Raw genomic sequence first — 19,720 nt, 5'->3', positions numbered from 1 at the left:
AAAAAACCATCATACAATAATATTATATATCACATTTCAACTGTTAAACATTTGTAGAAATTCAGAATGAGTGACTTTATTATCTCTACACCTGTGAGTCAGGAAAGAGTTCCACTGACCCGGTCTGACCAGAACAAAGAGGTACAGTGACAATTTCCATGAAACCGTCACTGTATCTCTTTGTTCCGGTCAGACCGGGTCAGTGGAGGTCTGACCCTTATTGTTCTCGTCTGTTTTCCTGTCATCAACACGTTGGTAGCCAAATGAAGTATGCAAACATATTTTTGAGGAACTGTGTGTGCAAACAATAGGTGGACAGTCAGGTATTGTATTGAAGCTCTGTCAGCATTAATAAGCTACATCAACAGCCACAAGTCTGAAGTCTCACATCAGAACGAACAGAGAGCCGACGAAGATGGACGCAGTCCTGCTGCTCATCATGGCTGCATCAGGTCAGTAGTTTATTAGTTTTATACATGTTGATATTCTTTTATTACAGCACATAAACTTATGGGGACAAAACTGCCATCAGAATTCTAAATTATAAATGATGTACTACATTTATATAATCCTTCTCCTTTGATTGACGCACAGACTGATGCAAACTGAATCCTCTGAATTTGATTTCTTTTACCCTGAAATATTTTGTGGTGATGCTGCAGCTCATAAAATCTTTAGCTTTCTATTTTTCCAGTCCAGCTTTGGTGTTTTTCATTTACAAACCATCACTGAGTTCCTCAATATTTCTCGATGCTGAACTGACTTTTAAAACCACCAATAATAAACTAGGATCCGTCTGAATAAAGCAGGAACCGATCACAGCTCTCATTTATCCTTAAAGACAATTAGGGATGATTCAGTCAGAATGTTCTCAGACTCTGTACCTGCACTCATTAATATATATACAGTATATATATTTATACACACACACAGTTTATACACCGATGAGACAAAACTTTGTGACGGGATCTTTAAATCTCCAGACTTCAAAAATGTGAATCTCTCTCTTCAGTAAAACCACAAAAGTTTTATCATTGATATTCTACTATTTTGTTTATTATTATTTATTTGTTTTTATTATTTATTTTTAAATCAGTTTTTTTTCATTTCACTCTCTCTCTCTCTCTGTGTGTGTGTGTGTATGTGTGTGTGTGTGTGTGTGTGTGTATGCATATGTTCATACATGTTTTGGATTATAGTATACACTCTCTTCTCTTCACCCTCCACCTTCGTTTCCACCTTTAATTAATTATTATCCTTATTTTATTTCTTTTGTTGTATTATTATTATCATTTGTATTTGTCATGATCGTTATTATTATCAGCATTATTATTGTTATTATTATTATAATTATTATTATTACTATTATTAGTTTTTCTTATATTTATTGTTGATTATTACCACCCTTTGTATTGTGGGTTTTCTGTGGCCCCGGGGCTCTGGGGGGACTCTGGGATTGGACTGGGTTGGGAGGGTGGAGGACCAGAGGACTCGGCCCCTCTAAACCCCCCTTTCCCTGTTGGAAGCTCCTCAGACCCGACTGAACAGCCAAACCTCCTGCAGGGGAGAGAGCTGCTCTCTAGAGGTCCGACCACATCATGCCAGCCTCCTCCCGACCTGAAGGGCCGACAAAAAAGGGGATGAAATAAAATAAGTGAATAAAGAAGTAAATAAAATATTCTATATAATAATAATTACTGCAACAGTGGTCATATTAACAGTACAACCACTAATAATAATAATAATAATGATAATAATAATAATAACAATAATATCAATAAAATGGGGAAATAAAATAAAGTGCTCCCATGTCCCAGCTCACCTTGCCTGGCCCACCCCCAGATCCACAGACCCAAAGCACCAGAGATGCCCCGTATAGATATATTCTAATAATTATGATTAATTATTCATTGTTATTGATGGTATGTAAGTGTGTGTGTGTATATATGTATATATGTATGTATGTGAGTATATATATATAGAGAGAGAAAGAGAGAATTATTATTATCAATTATTAAAATTATAATACACATGTATATCTTTTCTCTCTTTTTTCTCTTTCTTTGTTTCTTTATGTGTTTATTTAATTTACTTGCTCTACATGTTGTCTCATTTAATTAATTTACCCACTTATTACATATAATATAATATAATATAATATGCCCTCTTTCACTCCATACAGTTTCATACCCTACAAATCTTTGTCTTTGTTTGTATCTTTGCAGTTTTAACACACACACACACACACACACACACACACACACACACACACACACACACACACACACACACATTTGTACGTTTAATTTCGTCACCTGTACTGCACCTAAAAATATATAAATAAATAAAAAGAAAGTTTTATCAGATCAATGGACTTGAAGTATCAGAATCCTTTAAAGGAGCATTAAAGGAGCATTCTGTAGTTTTGGTGCAGAAATGTATAAACTGTGTTTTCCTTTAAGGTCAGTTTGTTTATTCAGTTCATTCAGTCATGAAAACAAAGAGAGTTTGTTTATTTAGTTTACTGTGGCAGAAAAAAAATCAGCCAATGAAGATCTTTCTCTGCTCATGAACTGTTTTACTCTGTTTATATGTGGCGGACCCTGCCACCTCTCTAGCTTCAAACAGCGTTCTGGGACCTTCTTCTCCTCTGAGAACAGCTCGTTGTTTGTTGAAATATTTCTGAGTTTGTATTATTATCTCATTAATATTTTAAATATAAGAATTATGAGTTTGAATTTCTTCTCCAAATCTACGTAGTACCCTTTTAATGATCAGCCTCTGTGCATGAGGCACCTGCTCTACCACCTGAGTTACTGGGACGTCCCAGAGAACCACTGGTGTAATATATAACTATGTATTGTTTTGTATGTCAGGTTGTCTTGTGTTTTTAGACTAAAATCTGAATAACAATTAAAGTTCTGCAGTAAAAGTCTGATGTTACAGAGTGAAATGTAATGGGGTAGAAATATAAAGTTACATCAACAGAAATACTCCTAATTGTCCTTAAAGTGGCGACAGACAGCCCGACCCTGTCACTAGTTGAAGTTCAGGACTTAAGTAAATGACTTTGTTACATTCCACCAGTGATGTTACTGACAGAGACAACGACACACCTGAATACACTGAAATGCAACGTTACAAAGTCAACATGTATCATAGAAGTCATGTTTCACCCAAATGTAATCAGTGTGCATGTCTGTCACTACAGGGCTGAGTGCCGTCTCATCACAGGTCCGTCGTCAGTACCATTTTGTTTATGACTGGAAGAACATGCCTGAAGCTCAGAAGTACTGCAGAGAAAAATACACTGACCTGGCAACTATAGACAACATGGAGGACGTGAAGATGCTGAACAACACAGTAGATAGAAGCAAAGTGTCTGAAGTGAGTTCACTGATGTCTTTCTTTAATCTCAAAGCCATTTTCAACAATCATGTAAATGACTCGCAGGTTGAAAGTTTTGCACTTCCACATTGGTGTAAAGTCAGTAGATACATTTGAAGTAACATTTTGAGGTTCTGTACTTGTACTTGAGTATTTCCATTTAATGCCACTCTGTACTTCTACTCCACTACTTCTCAGAAGGACATTGTAAGCAGCACTTTAATCTTGTGTCTGATGAAGATGCAGCTTGAATTTAAACTACTCCTACCTCTACCTCGAGAAAATGCCTCATATTCATGTGTTTATAACATGAGATGTACTCATAGACTAAATGTCTACATGTCTATATATGGATACAACGCTCATTCCAAACAAGTTGGGACGTTGTGTAAAATACAAATTAAACACAATCGGGGAATGTGATGATTTGTTGTTCCTTTTAGACTAAAACTCAATTTAAAACGGTACAAAGACAATTTATTTATTTCATGTTCAACTTCACAGATTATTGTAAATATATGCCTATTCTGCAGCACCGCGTTTCAAACAAAGACTGATTCACTAGCAAGGACCACACCGTCAACGAGATGCGTTTAAGGATTTATTAGTGACAAAGGAAAACGAAGTGTCGAAGATCTTGGTTCTTTTGAGTTCTTCGAGTGCGTTGTGGGGATTCTTGTAGAGAATCCGCCGCTGCTCCCGGGCAGCGACGGACCCCCTCATGGACCTACGAAGGAGAGGAGAGAAAGAAGAAACGGGGAGAGAGAAATGGGTTGGGGGGGAGGGGTGCAGAATACGAGAGCGAAGCAGAGGAGAGGGTCAGGTGGTTATTTATCGAAATGCGGAAGTTGGCGCTGTTGAGGTGTGGTCCTGCTCCTGAAACTTCGCCAATTAAGCTTCAATTCACTAGCAAGGACCACACCGTCAACGAGATGCGTTTAAGGATTTATTAGTGACAAAGGAAAACGAAGTGTCGAAGATCTTGGTTCTTTTGAGTTCTTCGAGTGCGTTGTGGGGATTCTTGTAGAGAACCTCCAATTACTTGAGAAGAGATTGAGCGGATCTGAGATCTTTGAGATCTTAACGGATGTAACGGTGGTACGTTTGGGAGGACCAGCGGCCTATGAGACATATGAAGTGTTCTGGGAAGCCATTACGGGAGGCTGAAGTGGCAGCTCCGATTCTGAAGGAGTGCCCAGAGTAGTTGTCGGGCAAAATACCAGACAATGAGAGCACGTGGCAAAAGTGATGGTGGAACCAGAATCGAGTAGCCACTTGGCCGGATTCGGAGATGAAGAGAGGATCTGTCATTGTTTTGAGATTTACGGAATTGCAAGAAATTTGCGAGGGTTTGAAGGGATTCAGTGGTGATTGGACCTTGAAGAAGAAGACGGGTGTAGGCGGACCAAATTGATTGGTTTTGGTTTGCTTTAAGTGGAACACCATGGTGTCGTCTGAAAAGCGAGACAAGTCAGAAATGCAAGCATGACAGCTTGAGTCGAAGTGAATGGTTGAGGAGGTGAATTCGGAGTATCTGAGGAAACCAAAAGGCAAGCAAGAACATGGCTTCCAAGGTTTGGGCGACTTGAGGAGTGCAGTACCCGGAACGGATTGTGTGGAGGCAGAATAACAGCAAGTCGGCATTAAGAGGAAGACGGCGAGGGCTTAACGAACTGTTAACGAACGGCCGGTTATTGTCTTGGAAAGAAGCTGATACCGCTAAGGTAAGCTTGGTGATGCATGATTTGTCATGAGGAATGGGCGTAAGTACTGAAAGAAGTCGTGGTGATGAGATCGAATGACGGAATGGTTGTGTTGTATTGGTCGTGAAAGTAATGGAAGCTTGGAAGAGAGGGACGATGGTGATAGGCTGTTGATGGTGGAGCTCTGGGAGTCGCTTATCAGGGGTATAAGCGCACGATTTACAAGTTGAATGTCGACGCCCGACTGGTGTAGGGAAGGTATCTGCGTGAGGTGCCAGCTTCTGAACTTCTGGCATTCATTAGCGAGCTTCGGGGGCGATTCTGCCGCAAGCCATCTTCCATTGTAGAAACCCCCCAAAACCGGCCTAAGGAGCAGCATCGATGTACAGATGGATGTCATGCGGGTGAGTCGGTTGGTCATCGTAAAAGAAAGTGATTCCGTTCCAACTGGTGAGAGGGTTGAGTCACGGACGGATTTCAGCAAGGCTCGAGCTATCCAGGGAGATGGAGGTCAAGAGTGATGGGACGGAAGGGACAGAAGTTGACGTTTGGTGCGGCGCAGGGCGCAGAAGAAGGTTCAGTTGAGCTTTCCGACCGGGAATGAAGTCTAAAACTTGTTAGTGTCAAGAATGATTCCGAGAAACTCGAGGGATGTGGAGGGGCCCTCTGTTTTCTCTGCGACGATGGGATCCCGAGGTTGGAGAAGACTGAAGTCATGGTAACCAGGCCAGAAGCGGGTGGCGATGAGGTGGGGGGAAATTATTAGACTGGATCCAGCTGAGGGATTCAGGTGGGGTGTCGAAGAGTTTAGGCTGCTTTGCGACCAAAGGTGAGCCTAACGGCGAAGTAATATATACCACGCCAGTGGATGCTGAAGAAACGGCAGAAGTCGGTGTGAATAGGGAGGACTTTAAGAGCACTGGTCTGTTTCTGGACCTTCCTTAACTTCCTTAGCGAGCGTGCGGTCAACTGAATCTGGCTCGGTTATGGTCGACTGAAGATTTTTGATTTCAAAAGAGATAGATAATTGTGTGGAAGTCCGGGTGAAGACCTTCTTCAAGTCCTTTATGAGAAACTAGCTTTGGCGAAGTAGGTTGTACGGGCATTCGGGGTGGGCGTGGCCCCCGCCGCAGAAGGAGTTAACGTGGAGGAAGCGGCACTGGGACACGGTGCATCCGGTACTGTTGAAGCCGTTGCAAATCGAACGACCTCCTTGGTGCATGCGGGCCTGCCTTTCTTATATACGCCGTTGATTACGGGAAGATGACAGAAGGGGTAGATGACATCTGTTCTGGAGGTATGGGTGCTGGTGGAGATGCCGACAACAGGCGAGGGGAGGCTGAAGCTCTCGTTTGGTTTTTTGTGCGGCCAGTGTGGGTAGCTGTGTATAAAGTGAAATTAGTGGTTGCCTGCTGAGGGGGAAGAACGGGTGCCGGCATCCCGGTGCTGACGACCCCAGCCAACATGAGCTGCTGGGACTGATGGAGCTGGGAGATGGAAGCTCCCTGCATCCCGGCATAGGGTGCTGGCACCCGGTGCCAGGAGCCCCGGTTGAAGTGAGGTGCTGTGGTTGCTAGAATTAGGCGGCAGAGGGCACTGGCATCTTGGTGCCAGGAGACTTGGTTGAAGCGAGGTGCTGTTGTTGATGGAAACAGGAAGCAGAGGGCGCTGGCATCCCGGTGCCAGGAGCCCTGGTTGAAGCAATCTGCTGTGGTTGCTGGAAATAGGCGGCAGAGGGCTCTGGCATCTCGGTGCCAGGAGCCCCGGTTGAAGCGAGCAGCTGTGGTTGCTTGAAACGGGAAGCAGGGTGTGCTGGCATCTCGGTGCCAGGAGCCCCAGTTGAAGCGAGCTGCTGTGGTTGCTTGAAACGGGAAGCAGGGGGCGCTGGCATCTCGGTGCCAGGAACCCCGGTTGAAGCGAGCTGCTGTGGTTGCTGGAAACGGGAAGCAGGGGGCGCTGGCATCTCGGTGCCAGGAGCTCCGGTTGAAGCGAGTTGCTGTGGTTGCTGGAAACAGAAAGCAGAGGGCTCTGGCATCGGAGCTCCGGTTGAAGCGAGCTGCTGTGGTTGCTGGAAACAGGAAGCAGAGGGCGCTGGCATCTCGGTGCCAGGAGCCCTGGTTGAAGCAAGCTGCTTGTGGTTGCTCGAAACAGGAAGCAGAGGGCGCTGGCATCTCGGTGCCAGGATCAGAATCAGAATCAGAGTCCTTTAATGTCCCGCAGACGGGGAAATTTGTTTGTCGCAGCAGAATATTACGAGAACAGCGCAATAGCAAAATAGACAATAGAATAGACACTATAATTAAAAAGGGGAAGAAAATAGAATCGAGTCGACGTATATACATATTTACATGATGTAGTGCAAGAATTGACAGTAATTTTTATATACAGACCGGAGCCCCGGTTGAAGCGAGCTGCTGTGGTTGCTGGAAACAGGAAGCAGAGGGCGCCGGCGTCTCAGTGCCAGGAGCCCCATTTGAAGCGAGCTGCTGTGGTTGCTGGACACAGGAAGCAGAGGGCGCTGGCATCTCGGTGCCAGGAGCCCCGGTTGAAGCGAGCTGTTGTGGTTGCTGGAAACAGGAAGCAGGGGGCTCTGGCATCTCGTGCCAGGAGCCCCGGTTGAAGCGAGCTGTTGTGGTTGCTGGAAACAGGAAACAAGAAACAGGGGGCTCTGGCATCTCGGTGCCGGGAGCCCCGGTTGAAGCGAGCTGCTGTGGTTGCTGGAAACAGGAAGCAGGGGGCTCTGGCATCTCGTGCCAGGAGCCCCGGTTGAAGCGAGCTGCTGTGGTTACTGGAAACAGGAAGCAGGGGGCTCTGGCATCTCGTGCCAGGAGCCCCGGTTGAAGCGAGCTGTTGTGGTTGCTGGAAACAGGAAGCAGGGGGGCTCTGGCATCTCAGTGCCAGGAGCCCCCGCAAAGGTTAGCTGCGGTGATGGCTGGAACTGGATGGCGGTGGGCACTGTGGCGTTTGCCCTTGAGATTGTAGGTTGCTGTAGCTGATGATGATAATCCTGATAGAAGTTGGAGGGTCCTGGAATGCATCTGGGCGCTCCCTCTGGAGTGTAGTGATGTGAGAAGTGGTGGCGGAAACTCTGGAGTTGTTTGATCTGGCAGAGGATCTCTGTCTCTGCTTTTGCTGCTGCTCTTTGTTTTCTTTGGGCTGTGTTATTTGATTGTACTGTCCCTTTAACAAAAGCGTAGACGTCACTGCCTGTAGGGCTGTGCGTGATGACGTCACCTGGAAGCGATCTGGTGTTAACGGAACGAGCAGCCATGAGTTTTTTTTTTTTTTTTTTTTTTAAAGATTGGCTGTTGTGGTGGCTCGAACTGGATGGCAGTGGGCACCATGTTGTAGGTTGCTGGTGTCGATGATGAAAATCCTGATGGGGATTGGAAGGTCCTGAAATCCATCTGGGCACTCCCTTTGGAGTGGAGTGATGACGAGAGGTGGTAGCAGAAACTCTAGAGCAGGGGTACTCAAATACAAATCTTAAAGGGCCACAAAGATTTTTTTCAATGACTCAAAGGTCCATGTGTTGAGGTCGGTCAGGCCACATGCAATAATACTATAATATTCAAAACAAAATGTCCTTTTCATTCTAAACAACAAAATACGAACTAAAATAAAATGTAATTTCCATTTTAACATAAATTAAAATACATAGTTGAATACTTCCTCTTTTTGTTTGCCTTCAAACATTGTGTCCATCACTTCAGTCATGCATTATTTTATTTCATTGTGACATAGATGTGACAAGGATCCTGCTTGCAGCTTGATATGACGATTTCAGTGCATTTATTTGTGTTGTGCTCATCTCTGAATTTTGAGGAAATGTCTCTTCAAAATTCCTATGCTTCGTCTCATAATGCCGTTTCAAATTGGAAATCTTCATCACAGCTTCCCCTGGCATATTGTAACGCCCCTTGTGGACTGTGGCGCAATGACTCTTGGGTATTCTGTTGGTGTTGGTGTAATTATGGTTTGTGAATGTGTTTGTGAATAAGATGATATGTAAGATGGTTGTGGGTTAATTCACGTCATTTGTTCTGTGATTAAATGGAGTTGAGTTTTAACAAGGATGATAAAAATTTTGGCACCGTGAGTAAAAGGGTGTTTGCCGGGAGAAACTCGCCGTCACTTCCTGTGAAAACACATGATGAGACTTGCTAATATAATATCTGTTAAACAACGTAAGTGTGTGTTATTGCACCACCGTCAGATTCGTAGGTTTTGTCCTGGTTGGAGGATGAATGAATGCAAAGTTCCCACTTTGAGTGGCTGATTCTCATTGTCCACTTTGTTATAGCAGTATACTTGGAAAACGCCATTTCAATCTCTTACAACCGGCGGAACGTGAATACGCGAACTGCTCCGAAAGCGAAAGTGAAAGTTAAAGGTTGCGATCGCAGCGGTGAGTGACCCAGCTGTTTGTGTATCGTTGGCATGGAGACAAGTCCCGGTGTACACATGCTGACCCAACCAAAACACATGACGAAGGAATAACAGTTCAGGGGCCACAAACAGGAGGCCGGCGGGCCGGATGCGGCCCGGGGGCCGCCTATTGAGGACCACTGCTCTAGAGTCATTTGATCTGGCTGAGGATCTCTGTCTCCACTTTTGCTGCTGCACTTTCTGTTGTCTACGATCATTCTGCTGTCTTTGGGCTGTAGTATTTAATTGTACTGTCCCTTTTAACAGGAGCGTCGACGTCGGGGTGTGTTGCGTGCGCGTGATGACGTCACCCGGAAGAGAGCTGGTGTTGACGGAAGAAGCACACATGCGTGTGGAGAAAGTTTGGCTTTATAGTCCATTCGGTGAAACAGAATTCATTTGTCGTTTAAAGTTTTCTGGGGAGCGGCTACTGTCCAATCGGTGACTGTAGAAGATGAAAGCCGGTCGGGGGAACTCACCGGAGCGTGGAGACGTTGAGACCGGTGAGTTGTTCGGCCGGTGTTGGCGGAACGATGGCGGGAAGCTTCGCTTCTTGGAGGTGAAGGAGTCGGCGAACTGTGGCGAACTGCAGCGACGGTGACTTTCTGTTCCGGAATTTCCTCGTCCTCTCTTTGCTGCGGAAGGAGGTGGGCTGGGAGACACGGGAGAGTCGTCGGACGAACTATGATAATCTTGGATGTTGAGGAGAGATGAACCAGGCGGGATGCGAACCATGGATGAGACGAAGTTGGTGCTCTGCGGACTCGCTCGCGCCCTAGCCGGCTGTAGGGCCACTGGAATCAGGGTCTCGGGTACGGAGGTGACGGGAAAGTTGTCGGCTTCAGATGAATGGTGATCCTGATCTCGTCTGAAAGATCGTCCCACGGGGATAGTGATACGAAGTCCATGATGAGGTGAGTAGAGCCTGATGTTGCTCGTACAAAAGTTTGGATGTGCTCGGGCGAGGCGATGTCGCGTGATCTCATTTCTGGGTGCGAGAGCGCAGAATACGAGAGCGCAGCAGAGGAGAGGGTCAGGTGGTTATTTATAGAAATGCGGAAGTTGGCGCTGTTGAGGTGTGGTCCTGCTCCTGAAACTTCGCCAATTAAGCTTCAACAGTTGTTGCGTTGGAACCTTCCACAGGTGAACAGGTTCATCAGTAACAGGTGATAGTATCATCATCAGGTATGAAAGAGGCGTCCTCAAAAGGCTCAGTCGTTCACAAGCAAGGACGGGGCGAGGTCGTCAAACACATGATTGTAGAAATGATTTTACTACATGAGCTCAGGAACAGCAGAACTGAAGTCAGCTCTTTGTAAATGTTTGTGTTGTGTCTTTATTCTACACAGCGTCCCAACTCTTTTAGAATCGGGCTGTAAAGTGTTTTAATATAAAATTCCCTGGTTGTGTTTCACCAGACTGAGTGTCCCTGTTGAGCTGCAGTGGATGGAAACAAAAGGAGTGAATGTTGTGTTAGAAAGCCTGTTGATTTGTGTCACTCTGACTGCTGAAGCCTCAGATTCACTTTTCAGTGTATGTTGTGTTGCTGTGTAATAAATGTGAGGCTAAAGAAACAAAAATTTAAATATTGCTCAGCTTCAGTATTTCTGGATCGGGCTGTATGATGACGTGAACAGCTGGAGGTGGTCACTGTCAGACACCAGCTTCTACAGAGACGGGGAGACTGAGTTCAGACTGTGGAAGACTGGACAACCAAACAACGCTAACAGCAGTCAGTACTGCACAGGGATGTATGATGGACAATGGGAGGACTTTGATTGTGAAAGTCACTTTAAGTCGGTCTGCATGGATGTCAGAGGTGAGAATACTAAGTTGTGAAGTTTAAAACAACCAGTTCAGTTTGTTGAGCTCTCTCTCATTATTTGGGCTGATACAGGATCAGTCAGTCAAACTTTATTTACAGCACCTTCCATCAAAGTTAGTACAACTCAAAGAGCTTTACAGACGACTTACAAGCCAATAAGGCAGCAATTAATATAGATGATGTGACAGCGATCAGATGAGAATGAGAAACAGAACTTTGTAGGTGATGAATGACTTGTTTGTGTCGAGCAGATAGAAGAGCGTTGTAATCGTCCATCCTGCTGGATTTAAAGACACGCTTCAGTCTCTGAGTCACTCAGACGGAGACGTGGCCGCAATTCAGCTGTTTCAGATAATAAAACTCAGATCTGGCTACACACCCCACATGAAAGTAACTGAGTACATGTACTCTATTACTACAGTACTTTATTTACTATGTAACTTTATAACTCCTCTGGATCTCAGAGGAAGAATGATGTTTTTGAATTGACTTCATTTACTCAACAGCTGTAGTTACGTGTTACTGTTCAGATTAATATGTACATTAAAAACATATGAGAAGCTTATAAAATACAACACGTTGTTATATATTGAACTAGATCCCAACCTTTGTGTTTCTTTCTGCTGGTGACCTCTAACACAAAGCTCTGTCTGCTGGAGCTTCTTGTCATGTTTCACATGTTCATGTGTTGTTAGTTCCACCAAAGAAACATTTCCCCACTAAACTTCTCACATGGTGACGTCCAAAGAAGTCCAATGATCCAATGTTTTATGGAAAAGCAAATATTGGAGGAAAGTTAAAGAAAAGAAAAGCTGAAAACAGATTTGTGTATCAGAAGGTTTTTCTTTTCTTTCCTCTCCCATCAACCATGTGACGACCCCTCAGATGTATCTGGTGACCCTTCAGAGGGCCGTATGTTTGTGTTTCATACATCTGAGAACATATTCACATGTAGGAAACAGAATGTGTGAATCTATTAGATGTAGATTTTAAGGATGTGATTATTAATGTGGAGAGACGGTGAAGAAATACTCAGTAACATTTATTAAGATGATCATGTCTTCCATTTTTATTTTACAGTCATTAATTCAGTGGATTTATAATGCTGTGAATTCTGCCACAGACACCACATGGATGGTAAACTGTATGTTATAGTACCTCTGCACAGCACTGTGCTCTGTTTTCAGGGCTGAATGTGACGTTTGTCCTCATCACAACTCTCATGAACTGGACTGAGGCCCAGAGCTACTGCAGAGAACACCACACAGACCTGGCCAGTGTGAGGAACACGGCAGAGAACCAGCAGGTAAATGACACAGTACCTGCAGGACAAAAGGCCTGGATCGGACTTTTCAGAGACTCCTGGAAGTGGTCGGATGGAAGTAGCTCCTCATTTAGGCACTGGTATGAACGTCAACCTGATAACAGTGATGGGAAAGATGCTTGTGTGACATCAGACTTTGGCAGAGATGGAAAATGGTGGGACGATGTCTGTGACAAGAAAAGACCGTTCATTTGCTACAGTGAGTGTTAACTTTTCATGAACTAGTGTTTATATTTTGGGTTTTGGTTTAATTTAGCATCAAATCAATGATGATGTAACAAAAACACAAAATATGAAAGTTATGGACAGAAAATAAAATGTAAACACTCCTGATGTTTATCATTGATATGAATTATTTGTAAAGTTATCAAACAGATGCCACAGATGGAGGATAGAAGCACAGTTTTACTGTCAGTGTTCAAACTGATGAATGTCAATATTCATATGAACATATTTTCTTCACAGTCGCTATGACTACAAAGCAAGTGATCAAAGTGCGTCTGGAGACAAAGGACTCCTCTCTGGATCTCAACGACCCTGCTGTGATGGAACAGATGTTGAAGGAGGTAAATCATGTTGGACCTTTCTAATTTTACACACAAACAGAACAAATTCAAATAAAATCAGACTTTATTGATCCCCCGAGGGAAAACTGAGCAGAACAAGAAACAGTGTGAAGAGGCAGGAAACAGATCAACATGACATGAGCTGAGCATCGTATAGGAAGCTGTGCACGTACATATGTGCAGGATTAAAGAGTGTCGTCGTGCCACTCTGCAGGCCGACTGAGGCAGAACTGTGACTCGTTCAGAGTCGACGCTCAGCACAAACTTTACTATCAGTTTTAGAAAAGCCAGAGCCTTTACAACAGAAGAGAGAGGAGGAGAAAGTCAGAAAGGACAACAGGCCAACAGGTCGACGCCATCTTAGGGAACTAAACATGTGAATGTATAAATGTGATGCAGAGCTCCTAAAATAGAGGAAGATATAAAGAAGAATGCAGAATGTAATATCTCTATGTGAGTGATGATGCTGAGGAGTTTTTATCAGGTCCAACAGAGGCTGAAGGACCAGGGGGTGAAAGGAGACGTCAAACTGAGCTGGAGGAAGCAGGCAGATGGAAAGGTCTTCCACGAGGAGGAGGAGGAGACAAAGAAGAAGAAGAAGACCCGTCGCAAGAGGGACGAGATTTAAAGGGGCACTACGTAGTTTTGGAGAAGAAATTCAAACTCATAATTTTAATGTTTAAAATATAATGAGGCAATAATACAAACTCAGAAATATTGATCTTTTCCATCAGTGAATCAACGAGCTGTTCTCAGAGGAGAAGAAGGTCCCAGAACACTGTTTGAAGCTAGAGAGGTGGCAGGGTCCGCCACATATAAACAGAGTAAAACAGTATAAACTGTGTTTTCCTTTAAGGTCAGTTTGTTTATTCAGTCATGAAAACAAAGAGAGTTTGTTTATTTAGTTTGTTGAGGCAGAAAAAAAATCAGCCAATGAAGATCTTTCTCTGCTCATTAACATTTCTTCACCAAAACTACAGAATGCTCCTTTAATGTTGAATTTCTGTGATTGTTCCTCAAAGTCCTCATGTAATGTGTCAGAATAGACCTGCAACATGTGGATGAATTGATCAGTCACATGAACTATTTTGATCATCAGTTAATCCTTTTAGTTATTTGTCAGCTAAACAAACCAAATATTCTCTGGTTCTAGCTTCTTAAATGTGACCATCTGATGTTTTCTTTTCATATATGATCATAAACTTCATATCTTTGTGTTTCAGACTCTTTGTCCATTATAACAAGACATTTAAAGTGATCTCATTGGGCTGTGGGAACTTATACCAGACTTTATTCACTCTATGAAATACTGTAATTAGATAAAATACTGTGTGATTAGATAAAATACTGTGTGATTAGTTAAAATACTGTGTGACCAGATAAAATACTGTGTGATTAGATAAAATACTGTGTGATTAGTTAAAATACTGTGTGATCAGATAAAATACTGTGTGATCAGATAAAATACCGTGTGATCAGATAAAATACTGTGTGATCAGATAAAATACTGTGTGATCAGATAAAATACTGTGTGATGAGATAAAATACTGCGTGATCAGATAAAATACTGCGTGATCAGATAAAATACTGTGTGATCAGATAAAATACTGTGTGATCAGATAAAATACTGTGTGATTAGATAAAATACTGTGTGATCAGATAAAATAGTGTGATCAGATAAATGTCTGCAGGTTAGATAAGATCAGAATCGACTGGAGGAAACTGCAGTGAAGAAAACATTAAAAAGATGAACTTTAATGTTTGAAGAATCTTTAAAATGTGTTTTCATGAGAAAAGAAAGTCTTTGTTCATTTCAGAGTGATATTCAGCAGCTCACCTTTCAGTCTATGGAGCCAATCTGTGTGTATTTACAGCAGCAGCCTCTGGTTGGTTGATTCAGAATGACTCTGATGTTGTTGCTCCAGCTAACAGGAGCTAACTGGCTAAATTAGCACTGGTTCAGTTTGCTAGTTGAAGTGAGGCGGCACATGTGATTGGCTGATAGATGACGGGGGCGGTAACATCACCACTGTCAATGAAATGTGAAAAATGACAGAATGAAATAAAGTGTGTCCTTATAAAAAGTGTGAAATTAAATAAAGTGTGGTTTGAGAAAATGTCAGGAACAATTCAGAGTTTTTTTAAAGTCTCTTATGAAATGAAAATAATATCCAGTTTCTGTTTTTATGAACGTAATGATGAATTAACATTTCATAATGAGTTGAGCTCAATCATTTCTTCACTTATTAAATTGGGTTCATTGATGAACATATTCACCTCCCATAACAGCCTCTGTGATCTGCAGCCTCTTCTAGATTTACAGTCTGCACAGGTGGAATGTAACTGAGTACATTTACTCAACTACTTTACTTGAGTACAAATTAGGGGTACTTGTATTTAATTTGAGTCTTTGCATGTTATGCTACTTTACACTTGTACTCCACTACATCTCAGAAGCAAATACTATCAGCTTTATTTACTAGTTACTTGGCATATTACACACCTGAAAACCTCGTATCTCCAGATGTGCTGCAGGTGAATGTTTGTGATATATTGAAGGATGAAGTGTTCCTTCATGTGTTCACAGAATTCTCCTCCTTCTTAAACTACATGAACTCTTTAAAAACCCTCTTGGATTAGCTGCTAAATGCTTCGTCACAGCTGAAAACAGGCAGTTTTTCTGCCTTTTTACAGATACGTGTTTCTCACAGGACAGCTAACACTAACAGGGAACATTTTACTGCACTCTGACTACTTTTACTTTTCATACTAATATTTACATACTTTTACTCCGATGACGCCAAACCTAGTCCAGTTTGAACATGAGGAGGAAACTGAGCAGAAAAGAGAAGGCTGGAGAGGGGATGCTCCGTCACTGGCTAGAAGTGGGGGCCTACTCAACACTTCTGTTGATGAAATGTATTATTTTTTTGGTGCCTGTATTTTGATGTCCTGCGTCCCATAACCACAAATCAGGATGTATTGGTCCAAAGCCTTACGATTCCCTGCCATCACTGAAAGAGTCACACACGACAGATTCTTTAGACTGAGGCGATCACTAAAAGTGCTCATTGATGATGATGTTCCAGAAGACCTGAGGGAGCGTGACAAATTGTGGAAGGTGAGGCCTTTTCTGGATTGCATTCTGAAAGGCTGCAATTCTCAGGCTCGACCCAAATGCGTGTCTATAGATGAGCAGGTGATCCCATTTACAGGAGCCTGTCCGTGCCAACAATATCTGCTATCCATCCATCCATCCATTTTCTTCCGCTTCGCGGGGGCAGCTGCCTGAGCAGGGACACCCAGACTTCCCTCTCCCCGGACTCTTCCTCCAGCTCTTCCGGGAGGATCCCAAGGCGTTCCCAGGCCAGCTGGGCGACATAGTCACACCAGCGTGTCCTGGGTCTTCCTCTGGGTCTCCTCCCAGCGGGGCATGCCAGGAACACCTCCCGAGGGAGGCGTCCCGGGGGCATCCGGAACAGATTACCGAGCCACCTCAGCTGGCTCCTCTCCCTATCTCTAAGGGAGCGCCCTGCCACCCTGTGGAGGAAACTCATTTCAGCTGCTTGTATCTGGGATCTAATCCTTTCGGTCATTACCCAAAGTTCATGGCCATAGGTGAGGATAGGAATGTAGATTGACCAGTAAATTGAGAGCTTCCCCTTTCGACTCAGCTCTCTCTTCACCACGACAGACCGATACAACGACCACATTACTGCGGCCGCTGCACCGATCCGCCTGACAATCACCCGTTCCATCCTTCACTCACATGTGAACAAGACCCCAAGATACTTAAACTCCTTCACTTGAGGCAGGGTCTCTCCCCAACCCGGAGGGAGCGAGCCACCTTTTTCTGGTCGAGAACATGGCCTCAGATTTGGAGGTGCTGATTCTCATCCCAGCCACTTCACACTCGGCTGCAAACTGCCCCAGGACATACTGGAGGTCCTGGCTCGAAGGAGCCAACAAGACCACATCATCCGCGAAAAGCAGAGATGAAATCAAGTGGCCCCCGAACCAGACTCCCTCTGGCCCGTGGCTTTGCTTAGAAATTCTATCCATAAAAATAATGAACAGAACCGGTGACAAAGGGCAGCCCTGCCGGAGTCCAACATGCACCGGGAACAGGTCTGACTTACTGCCGTCGTACAGGGACCGTACAGCCCTTAACAGAGGGCCTCCGACCCCGCAGTCCAGGAGCACCCCCCACAGAATGCCACGAGGGACACGGTCGAATGCTTTCTCCAAGTCCACAAAACACATGTGTACTGGTTGGGTAAACTCCCATGAACCCTTGAGCACCCTGCGGAGGGTATACAGCTGGTCCAGTGTTCGGCGGCCCGGACAAAAACCGCATTGTTTGTCCTGAATCCGAGGTTCGACTATCGGCTGAACTCTCCTCTCCAGTACCCTGGAATAGACTTTCCCAGGGAGGCCGAGGAGTGTGATCCCCCGATAGTTGGAACACACCCTCCGGTCCCCCTTTTTGAATAGGGGGACCACCACCTCGGTCTGCCAGTCCAGAGGCACTGTCCCCGACTGCCACGTGATGCTGCAGAGACGTGTCAATCAAGACAGCCCCACAACATCCAGAGACTTGAGGTACTCAGGGTGGATCTCATCCACCCCCGGTGCTTTGCCACTGAGGAGCTTCCGGACTACCTCAGTGACTTCGGCTTAGGTGATGAATGGGTCAACATCTGAGTCCCCAGCCTCTGCTTCCTCTATGGAAGGCGTGTCAGTGGGATTGAGAAGATCCTCGAAGTATCCCTTCCACCGCCAGACGATGTCCCCAGTCGAGGTCAACAGCCCCCCATCTCCACTGTAAACAGTGTTGGTGGAGGACTACTTCCCCCTCCTGAAGCGCCGCATGGTTTGCCAGAATTTCTTCGAGGCCGACCGGTAGTCCTCCCCCATGGCCTCCCCGAACTTTTCCCAGGCCCGAGTTTTTGCTGCCGCAACAACGGTACCCGTCAGCTGCCTCAGGAGTCCCCCGAGCCAACCAGGCTCGATTGGACTCCTTCTTCAACTTGACAACATCACTTACTTCCGGGGTCGGGGACTGCTGCCACGACAGGCACTGGAGACCTTACGGCCACAGCTCCGGACAGCCACGTCAACAATGGAAGTGGAGAACATGGTCCTTTCGGACTCAATGTCCCCAGCCTCCCTTGGGATCTGGTAAAGGCTCTCCCGGAGGTAGGAGTTAAAGATCTCCCTGACAAAAGGTTCCGCCAGACGTTCCCAACAGACCCTCACAATATGTTTGGGTCTGCCAGGTCTGTCCAGCTTCCTCCCCTGCCAGTGGATCTGACTCACCACCAGGTGATGAGTCAGAGGTGATTAAAACCACCCAGAACATCACTGGTACCATCCACAGAGCATCACAGGTCACTGTCACAGCACTGGGCAGCTCCTTCAGCAACAGACTGATACCTCTCCGTCACACACTTTGGGTGTATCATAGGTGCTTCCTTCCTGCTGCTGTCAGACTGTACAAGCAGCACTGCTCCATATAGACCTCACCCTGTACTCTGCACTGTGCAGTATGCCTGCACAAAGGTCACTTCCGTTTTTTGCATCTGGTCACTTTCCTTAACACCCATATTTATTCCATATTTATTATCTGTATTTAAAATCTACGTATAAAAAAACAAAACAAAACAAAAACTGCTGTTAAATTTGCACTATATCTTGTAAATATGTATATATATCTATTCTATTTCTTCCCTTTTTAATTCTGTTGCTTATTTTTGCTATTGTTTCTGTTCTTGTGATATTCTGTCGCTGCTGTGACAAACACATTTCCCCGTCTGCAGGACATTAAAGGATTTCGGATTCTGATTCCACAGAACATCACCGGTACCATCCACAGAGCATTACTGGTACCATCGACAGAGTGCCACTGGTACCATTGACGGGACATCACTGGTACCATCGACAGAGCATCACTGGTACCAACGACAGAACATCAATGGTACCATCCACAAAACATCACTGGTACCATCCACAAAACATCACTGGTACCATCCACAGAGCACTACTGGTACCATCCACAAAACATCATTGGTACCATCCACAGAGCATCACTGGTACCATCGACAGAACATCACTGGTACCATCCACACAGAACATCACTGGTACCATCCACAGAACATCACTGGTAAGTTAATTATTAATCAGAGTTACAAACTGACAGTTTAGTATCTTTTTATGAGACTGATTTGGTGAATTGGCCCTTTTCCCATCTTCAAGCATGGTGCCCCGAGGTGATCAGATGAAAAATTGGATCTTATCAATTAACATAATTAATGATTATCCTTGATAATCACTTATTATTCTTGATAGCCAAATGTAACCCAAAACTCCCTATTAATGTTGCATGAAGCACAACAGGTGAGTGAAGACAGGTGTGTTCTGAAAACAAAGCAAACCTTAAACAAAGAGAAGCTGGAACATTTACACCTCAGAACATGGAAGGATGTGA

The 19,720-nt window shown here is 44.4% G+C and overlaps 1 protein-coding gene across 1 annotated transcript; it reads left to right on the top strand.

The window, feature by feature from the left end:
- Positions 1 to 322: 322 nt before the first annotated feature.
- On the top strand, positions 323 to 13,909 carry LOC115584976 (macrophage mannose receptor 1-like). Its single transcript, XM_030422966.1, has 6 exons — positions 323 to 452; positions 3,212 to 3,387; positions 11,115 to 11,337; positions 12,531 to 12,866; positions 13,133 to 13,233; positions 13,718 to 13,909. The coding sequence occupies exons 1-6, from the start codon at positions 416 to 418 to the stop codon at positions 13,859 to 13,861; spliced, it is 1,017 nt and encodes a 338-aa protein (XP_030278826.1). The 5' UTR covers positions 323 to 415; the 3' UTR covers positions 13,862 to 13,909.
- Positions 13,910 to 19,720: the final 5,811 nt, after the last annotated feature.

This window comes from Sparus aurata, chromosome 7 (genome assembly GCF_900880675.1).
Source record: "Sparus aurata chromosome 7, fSpaAur1.1, whole genome shotgun sequence".
In the NCBI taxonomy this organism is placed as follows: Eukaryota; Metazoa; Chordata; class Actinopteri; order Spariformes; family Sparidae; genus Sparus; species Sparus aurata.
The sequence above is the reverse complement of the archived record's forward strand: the minus strand, read 5'-3'. Positions and strand labels throughout refer to the sequence as shown.